Raw genomic sequence first — 21819 nt, 5'->3', positions numbered from 1 at the left:
AGGACGCCGTGCATTCCTCGCTGCGGCTGGGGCCTTGGAACTGCGCCCGTTCACCTGGGCCCCCTGGTAGTTTCGCCTCTGCCACTGTCTCCCACCGGGCTTTCTGCTCCCCCCAGCGGAGGCTCAGGAGGGAGCCGTGCTCCTCACCGCAGCCGCAGGAGTGCAGCCCTCTGTCCTTCCTCCGAGGGCCATCGGCTCTTTCTAGGCCTGGCAACACTGCCTCAGTCTCGTCTCCGCCAGTCAGCTATGTCGGCCAGAGCTGCGCATTAAGATACCCCAAAGGCCAGGCCGACACATCATTTAAAAAAGTGCCACTGGGACAAAGGGTGGCCCCTGCCCTCTGGAGGTCCTGACGGGGCCCCAGCTTCGGGAACAGAGGCAGGGCCCTAAGGGCAGCCTGTTGTTCCTGCTGTGGGGGAAGGAGCTCTGCCGACCTCCAGGCACCAGCCTGACGGTGACGCGCCGTGACCTGCCCATCGGTATGAATGAGGCTGCGCCGCCCAGGCTGCGGGAGGAGAGAGGAGGGCACGCCTGCAGCCACCAGGTGGCGTCTGGCGACACCAGGCTGCCCTTCACCTTGACCAAGGACTGTTGTCCAAGTGGAGCAGCTTTCCTCAGCTGTCACTGTCAGTGTCCGTCTGGATGCAGGCGCAGCACAAGGCCTGAGCAGCTAGGAAACTGGTACCTCGAGGGCAGGGGCAGGGCACGGAGGGGAGCGGGTCTCTCACTGTCACCAACAGCAAAGGCTCTGGGCCCAGCCTCATGGTGTGGGGCCGGGCTCGGGTCCGAGCTGCCTGTGGAAAGGCGATGCCAAGCCCGTGGGCTACCTCGCTGGTGCCCCTCCTCAGAGCTCCTCTCTGGGCCCCTCCAGCCCCAGGAGGTGAGTCGGCACCTCCTTTGCTGTAGGGTTCAGGAATGTGTCAGGTGCCTTCTCCACCAAATGAAACACTCTTCGCTGTCAGCCGTGCCTCCTCCATGCTCCAGGAAAAGGGAGACAGGGACCGGAGAGGCTGTGACCACTGCCTAGAGAGCCATGCCCTGCACTAAGCTGGGAGGTAGGGATGAGTTTGGATCTTGATCCCATCCAGAGGCTGCACATGAGGGTCCAAAAGGCTTCAGACCACTAGGAAACCCCAGCCCCAAGAGGAGCCACAGTGTCTGCCCTCAGTCTGCAAGCATCACTTGTCTCTTCCAAGGAGCTGACCCACGAGGCCAGCTGCTAGGTCACTGAGAAGTGGCTTAGATCTCCTCGGCTCGAGGCGGGAGGAAGACATACCTGATGCGTGGGGCGTTCACTCCCATGTCCTGAGATGGATGAATAGGGAGCTCAGTCCCTCTGCTGCCTCTGCTTGGCCCAGGAAAAACAGCATGTTTTGCCTTCTAGGTGTATGTGGTCCTAGGGTCCTGTTAGCACCTTCCTGCTCAGAAGCTTGATCCTCTTCCTCTTTCAAAACCGGGTGCATACTGTGTTAGTCAGCTTGGCTGCCATAACAAAACACCACAGACTGGGTGGCTGAAGCAATACAAGTTCATTTCCTACCATTCCCGAGGCTGGAAAGCCCCCTCAAGGTGCCTGCCCACTCAGTGCTGGCGAAGCTCTCTTCCTGGCCCGGCAGATCAGTGCCCACCTGTACCCTCACTCAACCTTAATGATTTCCATAAGGTCTCATCTCCAAATGCACTCATTTCAGGGTTTAGGGCTTCAACATATAAATCTCGAGGGACAAATGTGGTCATTCCATAACAGACACTCCTCTGCTTAGGACACCGGAGATCTAGTTCGGAGCACGAGCCACTTGAAGAGAGACATTCTGTGTTTCAGAAGAATGATAAATAGACAAGTCACCAAAAGTAACAGACTTGAGTTGGAGCAAGGGGAGTTTGACAAGACAGTTTCTTGGAAGGGTGGCAGGTGGTTAATATAATCTCCGTGATGCTGATTTCCTTGTGTATTTCCCATGGCCACACTCCCAAAACCTCAGCCCCGCTGCCCCGCAGACCATGCCCCACGTGAGATGAGGACCCTGGTTTCTATGTATTCTCTGTGAAAGGTGGGCCTTTAAACAAAACCTCCTTCCTCTTCTCTCTCCACCCACCCGTGAGGCTTCTTTCCTCCAGGCTGGGGAAAACGACTACCCCGCATTTCCAAGTTTAACCCATCTGCCTTTTTCTAAATCCTCACCTGAGGATATTTTTCTGTTTATCTTCAGATAGAGTGGGATGGAAGAAGAGAGAGAGAGCAGGAAAAGTGATGGAGAAAGGGCAGCTGAAGATGGTGGACTTTGGCAAGTTGGGGAGCAAGCTGTTTAAGGAAGAGATGAAGGAAAGGCCTTTAAGGCAAAGGCAGATGGGTTAGCTCTGGAAGGTTTGGCCCAGTGGTTGGAGCATCGGGCCACAGACCAATGAGTCTCAGGTTCAATTTTGGTCAAGGGCACATACCTCCAATGTGGTTCATCCCCAGCCCCAGTTGGGGTCATGTGGAAGGCAACCAATCTCTCTCTCTCTCTCTCTCTCTCTCTCTCTCTCTCTCTTTCTGCCAACCTCCTACTCCTGTCACTGATGCTACAACTCTAGACAGCTCCCAGCAGGCCATGCTTTCCTTCCAGGCTCCCTCCACAGTTCCCCACCCACCCAGTTCCACATCTCAGACTACGCCATGCCTCAAGCTCTAGTTTCACTTATGAGCTGCACCGGCCTCAATTTCTGGGACTTGGAGCCATCCGGTAGCTAAAACAACAGTCCTTACTGTATGGTCTTTGCCAGGCTCTTTCTTGTCGGTGTTATCTGTGACTTAGGTGGCCAAGAAGTAACCCATTGGTCAAATGACCGAGTGACACAAGGCAAGGGGGCCAGATGCCTGATTAGGGGGTTTAACAAAATCAACAAGGAGCGTGACTGGCGGCAGTCCTGGGCTGCAGCTAACCATGGCTAGATTTATCAGGATGAATATGAATGAAGTCCTACCCATGTCCAAGAACAAAATTCCAACTCTGCAAAAGAAGCATGGCTGCCCAAACAAGGGTTTATGGTAACCCAGATGCCCTGAGTCTGGCCCATGATGTGTTGCCTGGATTCTTGTGGCACTTTCTGTCTGGAGCGCTGGCCACTCGTCTCTCCCTTGCTGGCCCTTCCTGTGGTCCTTCTCTCGCTGCAGCGGGCAGGCCCCGGGGCGGCGGCCGTCAGTGCACGTGCACACGGCCAGAACGTTGAAGAGACGTTGCCTTGAGCTGCGGTGGTCCTGGAGGTCGTGGGAGAGGATGGGGTCTCTGGAGAGAGGGAAGCAAAGCCAGAGGCAAGAGGGCACAGGGAAGACCCCTGGAAGGAGAGGAGAGAGATGAGAAATGTGGGAACTGTCATGAAAGCCAGAAAAGGGGTTCGAAAGCGCAGGACGGTGCAGGGCCGTGAAGGCTGCGGGGACCAAGCAGCTTAGGCCAGTAGGAGTTGGGGCACCTTTCCACAGGAGGAGTGGCAGATGGGCAGTAGTGGGTCATGAAATAAATGAAAGGCTTTCAGGTAATGAAGGGAAAACAATAGAGTGATGCCTTTGTTTTCCGAAGGTTGGAGAAATGTGTAGTTACCAACTGCTGCATATCAAATCCCCAAACCCAGTGAGTTACATGAAATCCAGTGTTTGTTGTAGGTCTTGGGGTTGGCTGTGGGCCACCCAATCTAGGCAGGACTGGCCGAGATGGCTCTGCTCCTAGTGTCTGGTGACGGAGAAGTGTCAAAGAGCCAGTGGGAGCACAGGCTTCCTGGGGCCCAACATCAGAACTGGCACAGGGCACTGCCACCCCATCCCACCGAACCCCAAGTCAGAGGTGCAGAAATGCACTCCGTGGGTGATGGGAGGAACTTGCAGAGCCATGTGGTAGAAGATGTGAACACAGGGACAGTGAGGAATTGAGGCCGAGTCCTGCTGTCGTGGGAGACAGGAAGGAGCCACCGGACAAAGAGACAGGATGAAATTTCGCAAACACTGTGAACCCTGTGACAGGCACTGAATTTTCACGTGTGGCTCTGCCAGTTACTAGCAATACAGCTGTGGCTCAGTCACTGAAACTGAGACTCCATTTCATTATCCATATGTGGAAACTATCACCTTGCATCACAGTGTAGAAATTAAATGAATGTAAAAAGTGCTTCACCATAAAATGAAAATCTACATAAACAACATTGTAGGTTTCTGAGAGAGGTGGGAGACTGTCACTGAATGGCAGGGACACAATGGCTCCTTTCAAGTACTGAAGGGCATTCCTGTGGAAGGAGATGAGGCACAAAGAGGCCTGTGTTACAGACCAAGGTGGATGATGGGAATGAGGGGGCGATGATGGGGGTGGGGTTATGCTATAAAAATAACATTTTAGTCATGAGTAGAGCTCAAACGTGGCTTTAGGAGTTGGCGATCACTTCATCGCCGGGGGTCAGGGACAGAGCCCGACTAACCTATCTCTAGAGAATACTTGGAGGGAGATGCAGCCACGCATGGGTGGTTGGATGGATCAGAGTTCTTAGCCAAGGCCCATCCCCCACCACAACCCCCAGGGTTGTCCAAATTTCTCAGTGATTCCAATGGCATTTGGTAGGTACAGGCCAGGGGTACCAAATCTCTGACAATGCTCAAGACTGTCCTAAACAATGGAAAATGATGGCACTCAAAATACCATCAGTGCCCCTGTTGATCAAAACTGGAGAAGGTAATTTCAAAGTGCCAATCATGAGACTCCAAATAAATGCACGTCTCACTTTTAGCAAGCCCAACCCACCATCGGTCCACAATGCCTCACTGCCCTAACTGGAAAAGCAGCTGACGTCAGAAGAACCTTAAATATGACTAAACAGGCACAGTCATAACAGCAAAACGTTATAACCCATATCAAGAGTAAAATTACATTCCAAGTTGTATGAAACAGTCATAAATATACATGATTGTAGAAAGGGCTGTTCAAAAGCTGACAAGCACATAAGTCATCAATTATTCTGGCATCTAAAGAGAGTCAATCCCCCCGCTTGGAGACCCCCACATTAACTATAAAGTTGACATGCTACCTGAAATGAACAATACACGCTTAATGAACTGTATTTTGTTTGCCACTTAGAACACAAAACGCTCTTTGGAGACCCGTTTTCTTTTTTAAAAATTGGCGAGGCAGTTTGAGCTAGTACCTTCTTTTCCATCATTATTCACATTTTCTTGATTAGGGGGCCGGGATCAAACTAGTAGTTTCAGTAAACATTTGTTGTTGCTGATGATGGTGTTTCTCTCGGAGGCATCTCGAAAAGAAAGGGCTGATCCTGCATTCTCTGCTTCACCCTTTTCTCCCCTGTGGCTTATTCAGAACCCATGTCCTTCATGGTTGGCCAGAGAGTGGATAGAAGAGTGGTTTCCCTTCCTGCAGGGCCAGGCCACTCTCGATGACTTCTTGAAAGGAGTTCTCAGAATGCACAGTCCTCAGAGGCCCTGATGGCGCCCATGGGGCCAATCCTCAGGGACCGGGCAGGCAGGAAGAACTGCGGCGAATGTGTCACTCTGCAGCAACCTTGGCAAAGAGGGGTGGAGCCTCCCTGCTCGTATTCACCTTAAAATGTGAGCCTTCCACCTGTCAGTTAGGGTTTGGGCATTACAGTAGTCATAACTGGAGCTTTCCCAGCATGTTGAAGGGACATTTTTAAACAATTTTTCAGAAACACACACTTGTGCAGCAAAGCAAACTGAGCATTATCCAGAACGCTCCTCTCAGATTTACCAACTAAAATTTGGGTTTGTCAACCCATGGTCTTTGGTGTTAATTTAGTACCAACAGGAATCCCCAATTTGGGGTGTGCGGAAGAAGAAAGCTGTATTCAGTGCAAACAGTGCAATGGCGATACCGCGCAGGTGTGAACACAGCACTGCCATTAGGCAGCCCTGGGACCGGGCGGCCCTGGGACCGGCCGCCAGCAGACAGCACGGTCAGCTTCAGCCCTGCTCTGCTCCGCTCAGCCGGCGCCGGCGGGAAACACAGTTTGATTGGTCCAAAAGGCACTGTCCTGCCGGGTCAGAATGGAGCCACTCTGATTGGTTAGTGAAGAGAGAGGTACAGCTGTGCAGCTCTGATTGGACGGGGAAGCCTCGGGCCTATTGGTTGAATGGGATTCCAGGAACTGCTCTGGGAGGGCCGAGCACAGGGCAGGCAGCCCCGCGGGGGCCTCTCCCTGGGCGCTGTCTGTGTGAGCCTCTGTGCAGAAATGGCTGCGGGGCTGTTTTTTAATTTATTTATTTTTCACCTATTAAAACATCTATTCGTTTGTAGGAGAGCTTTAAGTCGATCATTTCAGAAGTATATACAATTCTAAAAATCATTGTTATTCTATGTAAAAGCGTATGACAATTTGAATAGGGTACATGGACTTCTTCCTGCAGATAGTCTACAAAAAGAGTGAGCTGACGAGCTGAACGTGAGAGTTACATCAGAATGGGGGAGGGGGAGAAGCAAGCACCAGAACCTAAATAGAGCAACTTCAGGTTATTTAGTACAGGGACAAAAGACTCAAACACTTAATTAGAGCCTAAAGGCGTCACTGCATTGAAGCTGCCAGAAATTTTGATTCTGAGTCCCTCAGAAAAAAATTACACTGTCTAGACCATAGCCTATTTAACAAGACAAAAGTGTATGGAATTCATTTTAGAAATGTTTCTGCTTCCAGAAGAATTAAAACATGAAAGTGTTGCCATTAAGACTCACTCTTTCTAAAAAAGAAAAAGTAAAACAACTACATTTATTGAACATCTATTTTGTGTCAAGAATGTCATGCATTAATGCTAATCCTCTTAATAATCTTACAAAGTATTTATTATTATCTTCTTTTTTTCAATTTTATTTTATATTGGTTTCAGGTGTACAGCTTGGTGGATAGACAATCATATGCTTTTTACATAGTGTTCCCCTTGATATTTCCAGTATCCCAACTGGCACTATACATGGCTATCACAGTACTATTGATTATCTTCCCTATGCTGTACTTCCGTCCCCATGACTATTTGTAACTACCAATTTGTACTTCTCAATCGCTTTTTCACCCAGCCCCCCAGCCCCCTCTCCCTCCGGCAACCACCAGCTGGCTCTGCGGGGAGCCTGGCACACAGTGAGCCTGATCCAGCTGTTGGTGAGCTCTGGGATGTTCAGATAAAGAACCCAGAGAACAACCCCCGGTTGTCACCGTGGATAAACAGCTGGTCAGAAGCCTTGGTATGTTGTTACAGCAGCACTCCGCTCACTGGCCTCAATTTCTGGAGATTAAACGGCATCATGTACTCACTGTCATCTTTGAGTTTTCTGGCTTAACTCTTGCTTTTTTAAAAAAACTGGGACTGTGCACATCAGACTGCACAAGGTACTTTAAGCTGTTCAAACCACCCCACCACCCCTGCTCACCAGGAAGCGCCAGGCCAGGTTCTACAGCAGACAGGCCCCTTGCTCCACCTCGTGCCCTTCGGGTCCACCCTAGGCCCTCAGCTCGAGGCGTGGGCATCAGCACTTACATGAACCAAGGCTTCTTCCCTGTGCACCTGGGCCTGGACCTAATTTCTGAAGGTAGCAACTTGTGGAAACATGACTGCCTTAACATTTAAAGTGTCTGGGGGAGCCTGGCCGGTGTGGCTCAGTGGTTGAGCATTGACCCATGCAGCAAGAGGTCGCCAGTTTGACTCCCAGTCAGGGCACATGCCTGGGTTGTGGGGCGATCCCCAGTTGGGGGCAGGCAGGAGGCGGTCAATCGATGTTCTCTCTCATCGATGTTTCTCTCTTCTCTCTCTCTCTCAAATCAATAAAGAAAAATAAAAATAAAAATAAAAATAAATAAATAAAGTGGCGGGGGGAGTATGTGTGAGGAGAAATATTCCAGGAAAGTCCTGGCTCATGTCCTTCTGGAAAGACATGTGTTTTCCTAACAAATTACTTTGTGCTACACTCACCAAGGAGTTTATGACCCACATGGGCTCCCTTCTTTCTCTCTCTGCCCCTAAATGTTAGCTGGGTTTAGAAATAAACATTCAGGAAAATTAGAGGCAATGTTTATGTATTTTAGTGTCACTAAAGATCAAGTTCATGTTTATAAAGAGTGTTGGCACCATTCATTGATCTGGAAATAAAGCTGACCAAGGGAAAAGATTTGGCAGACAGAGGCACGCAGGAGAGGACTGCAGGAACAGTTAGTTACTTGCTGGGTTATAGTCATCCTTACATAAATAAAAGTTGTAACATTAAGTGGTAAATTAAAATTAAAACTCTGCTGCATATTGATAGATATGTATACTCACTAGTCGTTTACTAATGAGCTCTTTCTATCATCACATAGGAAACAGGTTTAATGTCTTACCTTTGTAAAAACGGATAGACAATAGTTAGTTCTTCATTACTTTTCCATTGTACACGATCTTTACAGATCCCTAAAATTCTATGAATTCAATTGTTGCATACTGAAACTATACTCAAATGTGTAATAAAAGATTTAAAAATACTGTTGCAGTCTATTACCAATATTTTCCTTTTCATGTTTTGAGTTATTGTCAAAGAGGTTCATAAAATAAATGAGTAAGCTTCATGGGGAGTTCAGTAGGCAATACCCAAGATAAATAATTGGGAGGTGCTGGATGAGCCATCCACACCCATGATTAATAAACTGATCTAAATTAAACTTGATCCTGAAGTCACCTAGTGAACCAGGTAAACGGAGTTGAAAGTTAAACACTAGAACCAAAATACATGGTAAGTCAGGTAAATAAAGTCTTTTTAAATACACAATCAGCCCTGGCCGGTTTGGCTCAGCGGTTAGAGCGTCGGCCTGCGGTCCTGAGAGACCCGGGTTCGGTTCCCGCTAAGGGCATGTACCTCGGTTGCAGTTTGTCCCTGGCCCTGGTTGGTCGTGCGGGTGGCAGCCACTCGATGTGTCCCTTTCACATCGATGTTTCTCTCTCTCTCTCTGTTCCTCTCTCTCCCTCCCACTCTACCTGAACAAAAAATGGAAAAATGTCCTCGGGTGAGGATAAAAAAAATAAAAAAATACACAATCAGCCCTGGCCAGTGTTGCTGGGTGGTTAGAGCATTGGCTCTCCCACTGAAGGGTCTCAGGTTTGATCCCTGGCTCCAGCCGGAGTGTGTGGGAGGCAACCATGTGCCTCTCTCACATTGATGTTTCTCTCTCTCTCTCTCATTCCCCTCCCTTCTACTTTCTCTAAAAATCAATGGAGAACAATATTCTCAAGTGAGGATTAATAAAAAAATAAATAACATAAAATACACAATCAGAAATAACACATGGAAAAACATCTTAATACTATAGTAATGTCAAACAAGATTTAACTCTTCATCCCCAAAGGTTGTTTTATAGAAAGTCTGTAGTTTTTAGGTATTCCTTGTCTCTATCACATCTTAGAAAGCGCCCTTGGCAGGAGAACACATGCTCCTCTGCACAGCATCTTTGGGGCTTGTGTGGTGGCTGTCTGTACTAAGTATACGGGGAAAAATGTTTAAAATGACCATGGGAAAGGATGCTTACAGCCAAACATTACAGCAAAAACAAAAATGGAGAAGTGAACATATCAATTTACTGTTTTCTCCACAAAAGATCATTACAATGAAAGTAGAGGATTTTTTATTTTTTAAACAGAAGCTTACAGACAAAGAGAACAGGGGGCTCAGTGGCAACATCTGGAAGCTGTGTCTGTGTGTGCGAGGTCCCGGGAGGCTCTGCGGCGCATGATGCCACATTGTCCAAGACTATCTGGTGCCGAGTAACTCTAGTTTACTTAGGATTTCAACCCAAACCTCGAAACTCATTCTAGTAGTGTAACAATGGTCATAAAACAAAGCATTAAAAATTCTGAGGAAAATGATTCTCAATCTACAATTCTATACCCAAACTGTCAATTAAATGAGAGAATAAATTAGAAACTACAGATGCTTGGAGTCTCATAACTGTTCCCCAATGATAATCTTGCCTGACAGTCACCTGAAAGGGTACCTACCACTATGTACCCTTTCTCAGGAATCTTCTGAAAGATATGCCCCACCAAACTGAGAAAGAAAAAAATGGTCCCCAGGAAACAAGGGATTCCCAGGATATATATGGAGGGAGCGCCCTGGAGACACCTGTGCAGCAGGTGTAGTGATTAATCGGTCCAGACTGAAGGCAGTCAGAGGCTTTCTTTAGATAGAAGAAGGTGGAAGAAGGATGTTTTCAGATACCTGATGTGCTTCAATGCACTGAGCAAAGGTTACAAAATTGGGAGAAGAATTTTGCTATAGATTAGTCATAAAAGTTTAGAAAACCCTCCTGCAACCGCCCCCCCCCAATACAATTTTTACATTCAGGAAAATAGGTTCAATAAGGAAAGGAAAAGTAATCTTAGCACACAACATCACAAAGCTGGAACAGCATTTACATTGTCATAATAACAGACACTGAATCGTGATGCAACCAGAAACAAGTGTAACTAGACGGTGAGATGGAAGTGTGTGGAGAGAAGATCAGGTGAAGGACCCCTCCCATCATGGAAATTCAAAGACAATGCCTAAAATTGAGAAACTGCTAAGGGAAAATACCGGCATGTTATTTGGAGGTTTGGAGATAAATACAAAACAATCAGCTATAATTGCTGAACCTGGTTGCTTCTGGGGAGGGATGATATATAGAATAGTTTCAAAGTAAGGTTTATAAAACTATTTGACCCTTTAAAATGTGTAGGTATAATTTTACTAAAATAACTAAATTCACAATAATGGAAGACCTTGTATTTATTACTACAACACACACATTAACATTAGCCTATCTGTCAACATGTATAGGAGAAATGTGCACTTACATTAAAAACAAAACTGAAAATCAAAAAAATTATGCCAATAATGTTCGAAGCTTTTGACACATTCTGACCTGTAATTAAGAAATCATTACAGCCCTGGTCAATTTTGCTCAGCAGTTAGAGCATCGACCTGTGGACCAAGGAGTCGAGGGTTCAATTCAGGCCAAGGGCACATACCTCGGTTGCAGTTTGTCCCTGGCTGTGGTGGGGGAGGCAACCAGTCGATGTGTCTCTCTCACATTGATGTTTCTCTCTCTCTCTCTCTCTCTCTCTCTCTCTCTCTCTCTCTTTCTCCCCCACTCTGAGGATTTAAAAAAAAAAGAAATCATTACACCTCTGGGCTCTCCCACTTCCAGGTTTATAAAAGGAGTGTGCTGAACAGATGAGATCCAATTTCCCTTAAAATCTGAATCTACTTAAATGCAGTTTACTGAACACAGTAAATACATCTTTATAAATCAGCTTCTAAATCAAAGTATGCACAGGGTATTCCATTTTCAAGGGGCCTCATTTTCAACTGGTATAAATGAAGCTTGTTTTACTTAGAGGCATGATATTCAATACATTGGCCTAAATGATAAGAAAGTTTGGCACAATATTAAACAGACCCACTGGATTTTTTTTATTTTTATCCTCACCTGAGGATATTTTTCCATATTTTGTTCAGATAGAATGGGAGGGGGAGAGAGCGAGAGAAACATCCATGTAAAAGGGACACATCGAGTGGCTGCCACCCGCACAACCCAACCAGGGGCGGGGACAAACTGCAACCAAGGTACATGCCCTTAGCGGGAACCGAACCCGGGTCTCTCTGGACCACAGACCAACGCTCTAATCACTGAACCAAACAGGCCAGGGCGCCACTGGATTTTTAATAGTCAATGGTAATTGCATTAAAAATATCAATCACTTTAAGAAACATGTAAAATGAAAATATGATAAATATTTTATCATGCTGAACAGTTTGTTCTCTCTTTGCAAAATGAATCACAGGGTATATGCCAACTAAGGTCATGTGGCAGGTATTTCCCGTTTCTGTACCAGGAGGCAAATATCACAGATTCAGTTCTCTGCTCCAGATGGCAGCAAGTCAGGTTTGTTCTGTATGACATCGGCTGTGACCAAATCCCACCCCACAAAGTAACTTTTGATTGATTAATGTGTAGCCCAGGTAAGTGTAGCAACTCTGTAGATCTTCCATTACACTTTGGAAACAGGAAGAAACATTATTGCATTATTGAGGATGTTTACAAAATTATTTAACTTATTCATATGTATCAGTAACCTGAAAAACAAACAAATCCAAGCAAAAGCTATAGGTTATTCCTTTAACCCTCTAAATAAAATCGAAGTGAGAGATTGCAAACTGCTCTTCACTCATCCACTTTAAACTTAATTTATTTAAGACATTTGAAGATGATGATGATACAGTAGAATTTGTCATCCTCAAACTTTGGTGCTTGACTATTTTTTAAAAAGCTGTAGATGTCACCGTTATACTAGATTAACTGACCCTTAGGTTTGATACAATATTGGCACATGTAGTCAAATGCACACTTAAGTTCACATGGATGGTTATATCAGTGGCTTTCAGCTGGAGGTGACTTTGCCCCCAGGGAGCATTTTTGGTTCATACTGGGTGGGAGTTGCTAGTGGCACCTAGTGGGCAGAGGCCAGGGATGCCGCTGGGTGACTGACAATACACAGGACTGTAAACCCCGCCACAGCAAAGAATCACCTGGCCCCCCGTGTCAGTAGTGCCAAGGTTTGAGAAACCCTCACCTGCGTTGATTTTTTGGATTTTAAAAACGAAAGACAAAATTCTAGCAAAGGTGTGGCAGGACAGTGAGAAGCTAGGAAAATTCCTGGGCAAATGGAATGAGGAAACTAAGACAAGAAAATTTAAAAAGGCCAAACAATTTGAACAGCTGGTGAATTGCAAGACTGTATCTCCCCCAGCCAAAGACACCTGAAAGCAAAGGGTTTATACCTCCCCTCCCTAACCAGAGAATACATAGCTTAAATCTCCCTGGTCTGGGAAAATAGAGAACAGAGACCCAATTAACGCCATTTGTGCCCGTCAAACTCAAGGACAGATGAAGTCAGGGGAACAGTAACAAAAACCCCATTAGATCCAGACAGGCCCAAGATAAAAGTAAAACCGACCAAAGAATAATCCAAAACTTCCCTCTATGCTCTTATAATTAATTAATTATTTTTGTTAATCCTCACTCAAGGATATTTTTTCCATTGATTTTTAGAGAAAGTGGAAGGGTGGGAGGGAGGGAGTAGGAGAGAGGGTGGCGATCGGACATGCAACCCAGGCACGCGGCCCTGATCTCTGGCGCTTGGGCAGACACTAAGCAGGGAGCCACACCAGCCAGGTCAATAGGCGCATTTTGACGCATCAGCATATTAGAAATGCACCTGGAAAGCTGATGAATATTCTGCTAAAACCCCGCCTGAAGGGAAAAAAAGGACTAAAAGCCCTCAGGACAAAGACTCAGTGCTGCTCTCTCTAGAACACCCCACCCCCCTTCTCAGGCTTGAATTTTTTATTTCTTCCTACACTCTAAGGGTCCCCCTGAGACTTGCAACCAGCAGAGGGCAGCAGCTCTCCCCGGCTCACCCGAGGCTGCCTCCAAGCGGACGCGCTCCGGCTGGGCCCTGCCGGTAACAAAGGCGTGGGACGGCTCTCGATGCCAGAAAAGGGTTTCCTGGTCCATCACCCAGGCAGAATTTTGAATAACTCACAGCTTCAAACTTGTGCTAGGAGGTAAAGGCACACTGTCAACTTTAGAAATGTAAAAAAACATTTTTCACTGTTACTGAACAAATTTTTTAAACTTCTTAAAATTCAATGTATGAATTTTGATAGTGAAATTTTAATTTCCTCTACTTGAAAATATTCAAAGCCAATTTGGCACCTATGTGCTCAGGAGTTGAATGAACGGTGCCATACATGTTGGCCAGGAATAACAGAGGCCTACGCTCCGGAGTCGGCACGCCAGCCCGCGGTAACTCAGACCCACCTCTCGGGCCGGGGCAGGCCGTCCCGTTACCCGTCAGGACGCGTCCTCACTAGGTCATACAACGGCCACAGGACAACTGCTGGGGCCCAGCCTGCTCGGCTGCAAGGAAGTTAGAAAACCCCCAAGAACAGGCCCGACACCCAGGACTGGTCACCCAGGCGAGAGCGGCTGGTTATCTTTTCCTACCAGGAAGAGTACCACCGGCTAAGAAGAAAGAGGAAATTTGACAGACAAAAGGTAATAAAGTAAATGAAACAGGCTGGCTAGAAAGTCTCTTAGAAGGAGGCGCCATCAGCGTTTTCGTCCGGGGCCCCACCAGCGCCTCCGAAACACTGTGGCCCTGAAGGACAGGGACCTTCTTCCAGGACCCAGGATGCGCCCTCGGAGGCAAAGGTAGGAAAGATGCAAAATGAGGCTCTAACCTAGATCTCAGGAGGACTGAATCACCTGTGATTAACACTCCAACTTCAGTATGTTAATTATTCATCGTGGGTACATGAGTATTTGTAGTAACTATATACTTTTTATGTCTAAAATATGATATAATTTAAAATAATAGCCAAAAAAAAAGGACTTCTGAATGTTACACATGAAACGAAAGCGCTAAACTGATGCTTAAGTCTAAGAAGCAGTAGTAGCAGCCTCAGCTAAGTGCCACGTGGCTGCTATTGACAAAACCAGGACTTCACAAAATTGGTTGGTAGGTAGTGTCACTTACACCAAAGCGGGCCCACAGTACTTGTAGCGGCAGACCCCAGTGCAGAACTATTCGTGCAGAAATTGAGGAAGATTTATGAAAGAAGTACATATTTCCAAACTAACTGAGGAAGAAAAAGCCACCGACAAGCCTGGTGAGAGAAAAGCTTCAGTGGTCACAAGGAAACCACACATCCAAACCGAGCATCCTCTACATGACAGGCCTGGCTGGGATCCCGCTCATCGGCACCCTGTTTCACTTGTAACAAACAAATGCAGGCCTATTCTTTACAAATTATGAACTTACTATTATCCTCCCAATTTTTGAAAGTGAGGAAGACTTATTGTTTAAGTGCAAATTCCGATTTCTCGGGCTAAGGCACAAAGCTTCTTACCTGTGAATGACTGGATCTTCTCCATGTTCTGTTCCAAGGACTCAGCAATGGGCTGGCTCCAGCTGCTGCCCTTTTCTGCCTCCCAGAGGTTCCTCTCAGGCCCTCTGTTCGTCCGCAGCCCCGGACCCCTCAGGGCCCACCATAAGCACCTCCCTTCACAAGGCCCCTCCCCAGGCCTCCCCTGACTGTGCTTGTCCTCTTCCGCTCCTGGAGGGCCTGCGAAGAGAACCCCTGCCGGGCTCCACCCCCAAGGTCTGACTCAAGGCCTGGGTGAGCCCGAGGGGGCTGCATTTCTACCGAGTCCCCAGGTGACGCAAAGCTGTCAGGGTGGGGACCACATTCTCAGAATGTTCTCTATTGCTCGATTACATAGTTATATCTTTCACTAGACTGTGAGCTTCTTGAGGTCAGGGAGCATTTCTGACACATCTCATCTCCAGGGGCCGGCCAGTGTCCAGGAGTCATTCGATTAGTCAACACATAGTGAATGCTTATTATGTACTGGTGTAGGCACTGATTCAGCAGTTAGAAAACTCTCTGTGTGTATGTCCCTGCCTTCATAGAGCTTTCCTTCTGGTACTACGTAGTAAACTCTCAGTATATCCTAAAATCTGATCCCTTGTACAGAAGAAAAATGGCATTATCATGACCATTTTAATAGTGCAATGGAAATATGAATTTTCCACTTCCTAACCATAGTTTTTCCCATGTGTATGTTTCTCCCTTCTGATATCCCACATCTCCAACATCCAACACATAAATCCATACACCTGGCAGTGTTCCAGGCTCTTGGGTCTTACAAAATATTTACTGAGTGATTTATAAAACATTTGATGGAATTGACATATTAATAAAAAACAACAAATGCAAGAAAACATTTAAGTTTGTATAATTAGTGTATGAAGACCCCTGGGGGGATGTGAGCAAATCTCAGTGTGTCCATATTGATAAATATTAAAGAAGAGCTTAACCACTGATTATCTCTGCGGGCACCTCTCCTCCCCTCCTTCTCTGCTCCATGCCCTACACCTTGTGTAAAATGTCTATGACAGTTCCCAACTGCCTGCCATGGTGACTTTGAACTCCCAGTGGGCCGGGGCAGCCTGCTGTACCGGCAAGGCCATCTGGGCAACATTTGGATTGTCCTGTGCAATTCTGAGAAACTGGCACGAGGAGGGGGAGGGGGTCTCCCGCAGAGCAGTTTGAAATGTAAATGAACTGACCACGAAGTCTACTTCCGGGACTTTCAGTGTGCTTAAGACTTACAGATGTTTTTGTTTTTTGGTACATGCCCCTAGTGGGAACCGAACCCAGGACTTTGGTCCGCAGGCCGATGCTCCAACCGCTGAGCCAAACCGGCCAGGGCAAGATTTGCCAATATTTTTAAAAGACCTTGTATTCAAAGCCATGAGACACTCTGTGTCAATTTTATGGAGGGAAAAATAGGCAGCATTATGAGTAATGCTAAGCAGCTAGTTTCAATATTCTAGACTATTTCTTCTCCGTTAAGATCATAACCAAATTTAAGTTCCAGTGCTAGTGATTCAGGAGTCAGAGCTGTCAAACAGTAGTAATACTGTCTCAAAATAATATTTTCCCGTTGCTATCCCAAATCAGTGATATAACACCACAGTCCAAATCATCATTATGATTTTACATATCAAAAGGCTTAAAAAAATTAATAACCTTTTAAAAAATATACTTTTAATAATGCAGACCAGGCCCACCAACTTCATATTTATGATTCCATCTTAAATAAATTCTGGTTATTACAAAGCTTTGAGTATAAATGTGAACTTTTGGTGATCCATATACTGACTCTTCAAAATAGCCAGGTTGTCATTTATATCCCTGGAGAAGTTTATTAAATTGTCACCATCACCCAAAGGAATTAATATTTCTTAAAAGATGTGCATTTCTCCGCTGAGATGTAACTCCCAGTGACCCACACCCCTTTAAACTGGCTAACATAAAGCAAACACAGGGAGAACTCAATCCCTATGGGCAATTAAGTTGGTGTCCTTATATTATTGCTACCTCACTCAGTATAATAAAAGAGCATAGTACTATATTCTGGAAACAAACAAATAAATCTCAAGTTAAAATATTCTCAGTAACATCATTCATATGCTAGTAATAAATTAGCTTTCTCAAAAATTTTTTCAACTGTTTACAAAATCCATCCTTATTTTCTCAGTTAACAAAGCTGACTTTTTAAAGTGCAATAAAAATTCTTGAAGTCTTCACTCCAGTTTAGACGGGACTTCCAAGTGGTTTCCAAGACACAGCTTCTTGTTTGAAGGCAGCTCTTCATTTGAAGGGATGGGTCTCACCACACCATCTAGTGTTCAAGGATAACTTAACATCAGGAAAATTTCATTTCAAATGTGTTTGTATTTGTTTAAGTTGTATCGGTTGCAAAATCAAAATAATGCTTAAGTTAAAAAGGAATATTCATTTATTTTATCTTAAAAGTCTCAACTATTGAAGAACAGATTCCAGATAACTCACTCACTTAATACAGTATCTGACCTTTAAAAAACCCAGTTTAGTCCTGGCTGGTTTGACTCAGTGGTTAGAGTGTCGGCCTGTGGTCCAGAGAGCCCTGGGTTTGGTTCCTGCTATAGGCATGTACCTGGGTTGCAGTTTGTCCCCGGCCCCGGCTGGGGTCGTGTGAGTGGCAGCCAGTCAATGTATCCCTCTCACATCGATGTTTCTCTCTCTCTTCCTGCCTCTCTCCCTCCTGCTCTATCTGAAGATGAATGCCCTCCCAAAAAATGTCCTCAGGTGAGAATAAAAACAAAACAAAACAAAACTGGGTTCACTCAACAGTTTAAGGTCAACAATTCATTAAACATTTTTTGGGAAAAGTTATTTTTATTAGGCAGGAAGAAACAAAATGCGCCTCCTTGTCCTTTATGGAGAGGAGGGACTGCCCCAGGGGGCGTGGAGAGGCGGAGGGGACCTCCACCATCCCACCCTCCTCCACTGGAAGGCAGACAGACTTAGTTCATTGTTCAGATGGGAGAAGAGCTTGGCTTCAACCTCTCCCCGACTTTTGATTTTAATAGCTTTATTGGTACAATAAATCGTGTTTAAAGTGTACAATTTGATGAGTTTTGACATTAGTATACATCTGAGGAACCATCACCAAAGTCAAGATGATGAACATATCACCTCCAAAACTTCCTCCTGCCCCTCTGCGTCTCAGCTTTTCAGGGATCTGCTCCCCTCCCAGCCTGCTCCCTGCTCTGCTCTGTCCTCCTCGTCACAAGGACACTGTGCAGGCGGTGCAGCCCTGCCTTCTGCAGGCTGATCTGGAAGCCTACTCCTTCTCTGAACAAACAGAGGAATATATGTAATACAGATGGGAGTTTTAAAGCCTATTACCCAACCCAAAAACTAGAATAAGATTACTCCCTGTGTGCTCGCCAGTCTAATCCCATCCCTCGTTCACCCCCTTCAGAAGTAACTGCTATTCTAAATCCTGTGTTTGTTATCCCAAATCCCAATGCTTCTTAAAAATAATTTTACCACATACACTACTTAACAATACATTATTTGGCTTCCTTTTAAACTGTATGTAGAAATTGTATCATAATGTACCTAGTCTGCTGCAACTTGATTTTTTCATTCCACATTGTATTTCTAAGATCTATCCATGTTTAAGTGTGGTAGGTAGTTAAACATGAGCAGAGCAAGGACGGTGGCCAGGTGTAGAAGGTCGCCAGGGTGGAAAAGTCTGAGGTGTCTAACAAAGGACAGTTGTAGGGTGTGACCTCGTCTCCAGGGTAACCTTTTCTTCCCTAGCCTATTGCTGGTCATATGGTTTATTTATTTTATCCTCACCCGAGGACACTTTTACATTTGCCTTCAGATAGAGCGGGAGGGAGAAAGGGAGGAAGAAAGAGAAAGAAACATCGATGTGAGAGACACATTGACTGGCTGCCACCCGCACAACCCCAATGAGGCTGGGGACAAGAACCGAACCTGGGACTCTCCACTGTAACTGCTGAGCCAAACCAGCCAGGGTGGTCATGTGGTTTAGACACCCCCACCCCCCCCAGGACTTTTCTTCCTTAAAGATAACATCTAGGCCTTAGTTGTGTTTTAGTACCAGGCCCAGAAAAGCAACGAAATCAGACAAGCGACCCACAGCTGACCCCAGGACCAGCTGCATTGGCTAATGACCCTGCCCTGGTGTTGACCATCATTGGAGACCATGACAAAGACACACCTGGAAAGCTGATGACTATTCTATTAAGATCCTCCCCCTGGGACCTCTCCTAAAATCCCTGCCCTTGAAGGCCTTTAGGATGGAGGACACAGCGCGCTCTCCCTCCGAGGAGCACACTGGAGCCTTTCCCCGCCCCCTCCATCCCGCCAGGCTAGTTTTCCTCACCCACTCTTTCTCCTAATCTCCAAGGGCCCTTCTTTTGCCTCTATAATTTGTTTCCTGACCCCATTTCTTTTACGGTTCGTTTCTTCTACCTCTGTGATCTTCTAAATATATGTGCTCTTATAGTTTGTGTCTTGGCTCTGAAATTTTTCCTAGCTGGAACGCAAGTACACCAGTATAACACCTGGTGCCATTCTCGCCACCGCCAAAGTAAGAATATACATGCAGTTCATTGATTTTCACAGCTATATACTCACTGCGGGAAAGTACCATAATATATTTATCTAATCTCTAAAATAAACATTTCTGATAAGTCCAGTTTTTGCTTTTAAGAGCAAAGTTGCAATAAATTACTTATCTCTCTGTCTTTTATACACTATGCAAGAGTTTTTGTAGGGCACATACATATAATTCAAAATGAAACATTTGCAATAACCTGGTTATTGTTTAACAGGAAAGGAGTAAAGGGAAGATTAGCTACTTTAATACTCCAGGTCTGTGCCCTGCTGACCAGTGGGGGGAAGAGACTGAACAAAGCCAGTTTAGACACATGCCCAGTGAAGTCTGAGTGATGTGGGAGGTGCCTACCTGTCCATCACACCTGGGAGCAATTCAGTGGCCAGAACTTGTGTGGCCATGAAACCTGAATATTTAATCTTCTAGACAAAGAAAGCTCTCTTTTGCTACCTCTGGACTGCTTTCGGGGCTCCCATGCCCTGCGTTCGCCATGCGGCCCACGGCCATGGGGACTCCATGCAACCGACCGATGGGCTGAATCTAGACTCATCCTAATCTGGACCTGGCTACCTCAGGGAGAGAAAGCCCTGGACTCTGGCTTTGCTTTTAGCTTTGCTAAAGCCCCAGCTACCCCTCTTTCAGGACTGGCTGCAGGGAAATGGGACGTTGGAAACCGAGGAATGTAATTTTATGCAAATGAAGTCTTCTACCACATCTTCTCCTCCTGTTGGGGGCCTCTGCATATGCTTATTCTGACTGTGCCTCAAGAACACACTCCCACTAACAAGGGAGGAATCTGATTCTGTGGTAATAAAATTGCTGAGTCATGGAATATATGCATGTTCAGCTTTACAAAGACAATGTTAAATTGTCTTCCAAGGTAGTTGTACACATTTTCAGTCCAGCCAGCAATATACCCAGCCGGTGTGGCTCAGTGGACTGAGTGTCAGTCCCAAGGACTGGGAGGTCCCGGTTTGATTTCCAGTCAAGACACATGCCTGGGTTTCCAGTTGATCCCCAGTAGGGGACATGCAGGAGGCGGCTGATAGATGTTTCTCTCTCTCTCTCCCTGAAAAACAAAACAAAAACAACCAGCAATGTATAAAAATTTCTAGCTGTTGGGCTGAGGGACATGGGTGGCCGTGGGCACAACCTCCTCTCTTCCTGGCCATGGTCATGCTTGATGGGCCCTTCAGCTACTGCCCCAGTGGGAGGGCCTTCCCGCTGGGGGGCGATGGTGCCGAGCCGGCCCTGCAGCCCGAACCCCACATTTCCCTGAGCATCCCCGCCAGGGAGTAGCATGCAGACATGTTTCAGTTCCTTGTAAATGGGACCACAAGCTAGAGCAGGCGGAGGAGGCTTGTCCCGTTGGAAAGAAAAGGCCAATGGAAGCAGGGCATGTGCTGGTCCCAGTGACCGGATTCTCTGCACACATCTGGATACAGAGGGTCGTGGTAAACCCTGGCACAGGGGCCTTTCTGCGCCTGGCAGGTTAGATGTCATTTGTGAAGAAACGGATCAGATAACTGGAGCACTGCAGGGCGGTTGCCAGAGGAGGCCTCGGGAATGGAGGGCAGGAAAATGCGTGAGGCCGAGGACGTTGAGGCTGACAGAAATATTAACCATCTCCCCAGTCTTGTTCTTTCTGATACCATGAAAACGGGTCTGAAGAGGGAGTTTGATGAAGTCTTTGCGAAGAAAAGGACTGTGTCGGCGAGCTGTCCTCCACGGAGCCTGCTCTGGAAACCTCCCCCTGCACTTCCTTTCTGATGGCCGAGCGCTGTCCCTGCGAGAAGGGCCGAGCCCGCCCCGCCTGCCGCTGCTGGCCCTGCCCGCGGCCGCTGCTCTGGAGCCTCGGCAAGGGGCTGTCTATGCGTAATGGTTCGGAGATGGTTGCTTGCACAGAGGGAAGCCCGCTCCGATACTGACAGTGTCACGTTTTAGAAGGCTCGTGTGTTCCACCGTGAGCCTACTTGTAGGGTACAGGAACTTGAAAGTTTTATGAAACAGGTGTAAGAATATCTCGGCCTGTGAGTTGGGGTGGGACTCTCATTTCAGGTAGTCATTTTTAAAGTCAACTTTTTGCTGAGGAAACCTGTCTCAAGGAAAAGCTGTTTTCTAGAGGAATTATTGTTGTGAGATTACAGTCTGCAAAGGGAACTTGGAGATGCAATACGGCTCCAGCAGCAAAGGCGTCTGGGAAGTGCTGGGCGCTCTGTTGAA

At 46.5% G+C, this 21819-nt stretch overlaps 1 protein-coding gene across 2 annotated transcripts in view; it reads right to left on the bottom strand.

Moving 5' to 3' along the window:
* Nucleotides 1–16642: 16642 nt before the first annotated feature.
* The window catches only part of CDADC1 (cytidine and dCMP deaminase domain containing 1), a 97388-nt gene continuing 92211 nt past the window's right edge, over nucleotides 16643–21819 (bottom strand). The window contains exon 10 of one of the 2 annotated variants that reach the window (XM_036250058.1): nucleotides 16643–17301. In XM_036250058.1, the coding sequence (XP_036105951.1) occupies nucleotides 17204–17301 (98 nt within the window). In that variant the 3' untranslated portion in view covers nucleotides 16643–17203. The remainder of the gene's footprint in view (nucleotides 17302–21819) is intronic. The other variant, XM_036250057.1, reaches the window with a different exon arrangement.

This window comes from Molossus molossus, unplaced genomic scaffold (assembly GCF_014108415.1).
Source record: "Molossus molossus isolate mMolMol1 unplaced genomic scaffold, mMolMol1.p scaffold_m16_p_9, whole genome shotgun sequence".
Classification (NCBI taxonomy): domain Eukaryota; kingdom Metazoa; phylum Chordata; class Mammalia; order Chiroptera; family Molossidae; genus Molossus; species Molossus molossus.
This window is presented reverse-complemented; position numbering and strand designations above follow the sequence as displayed.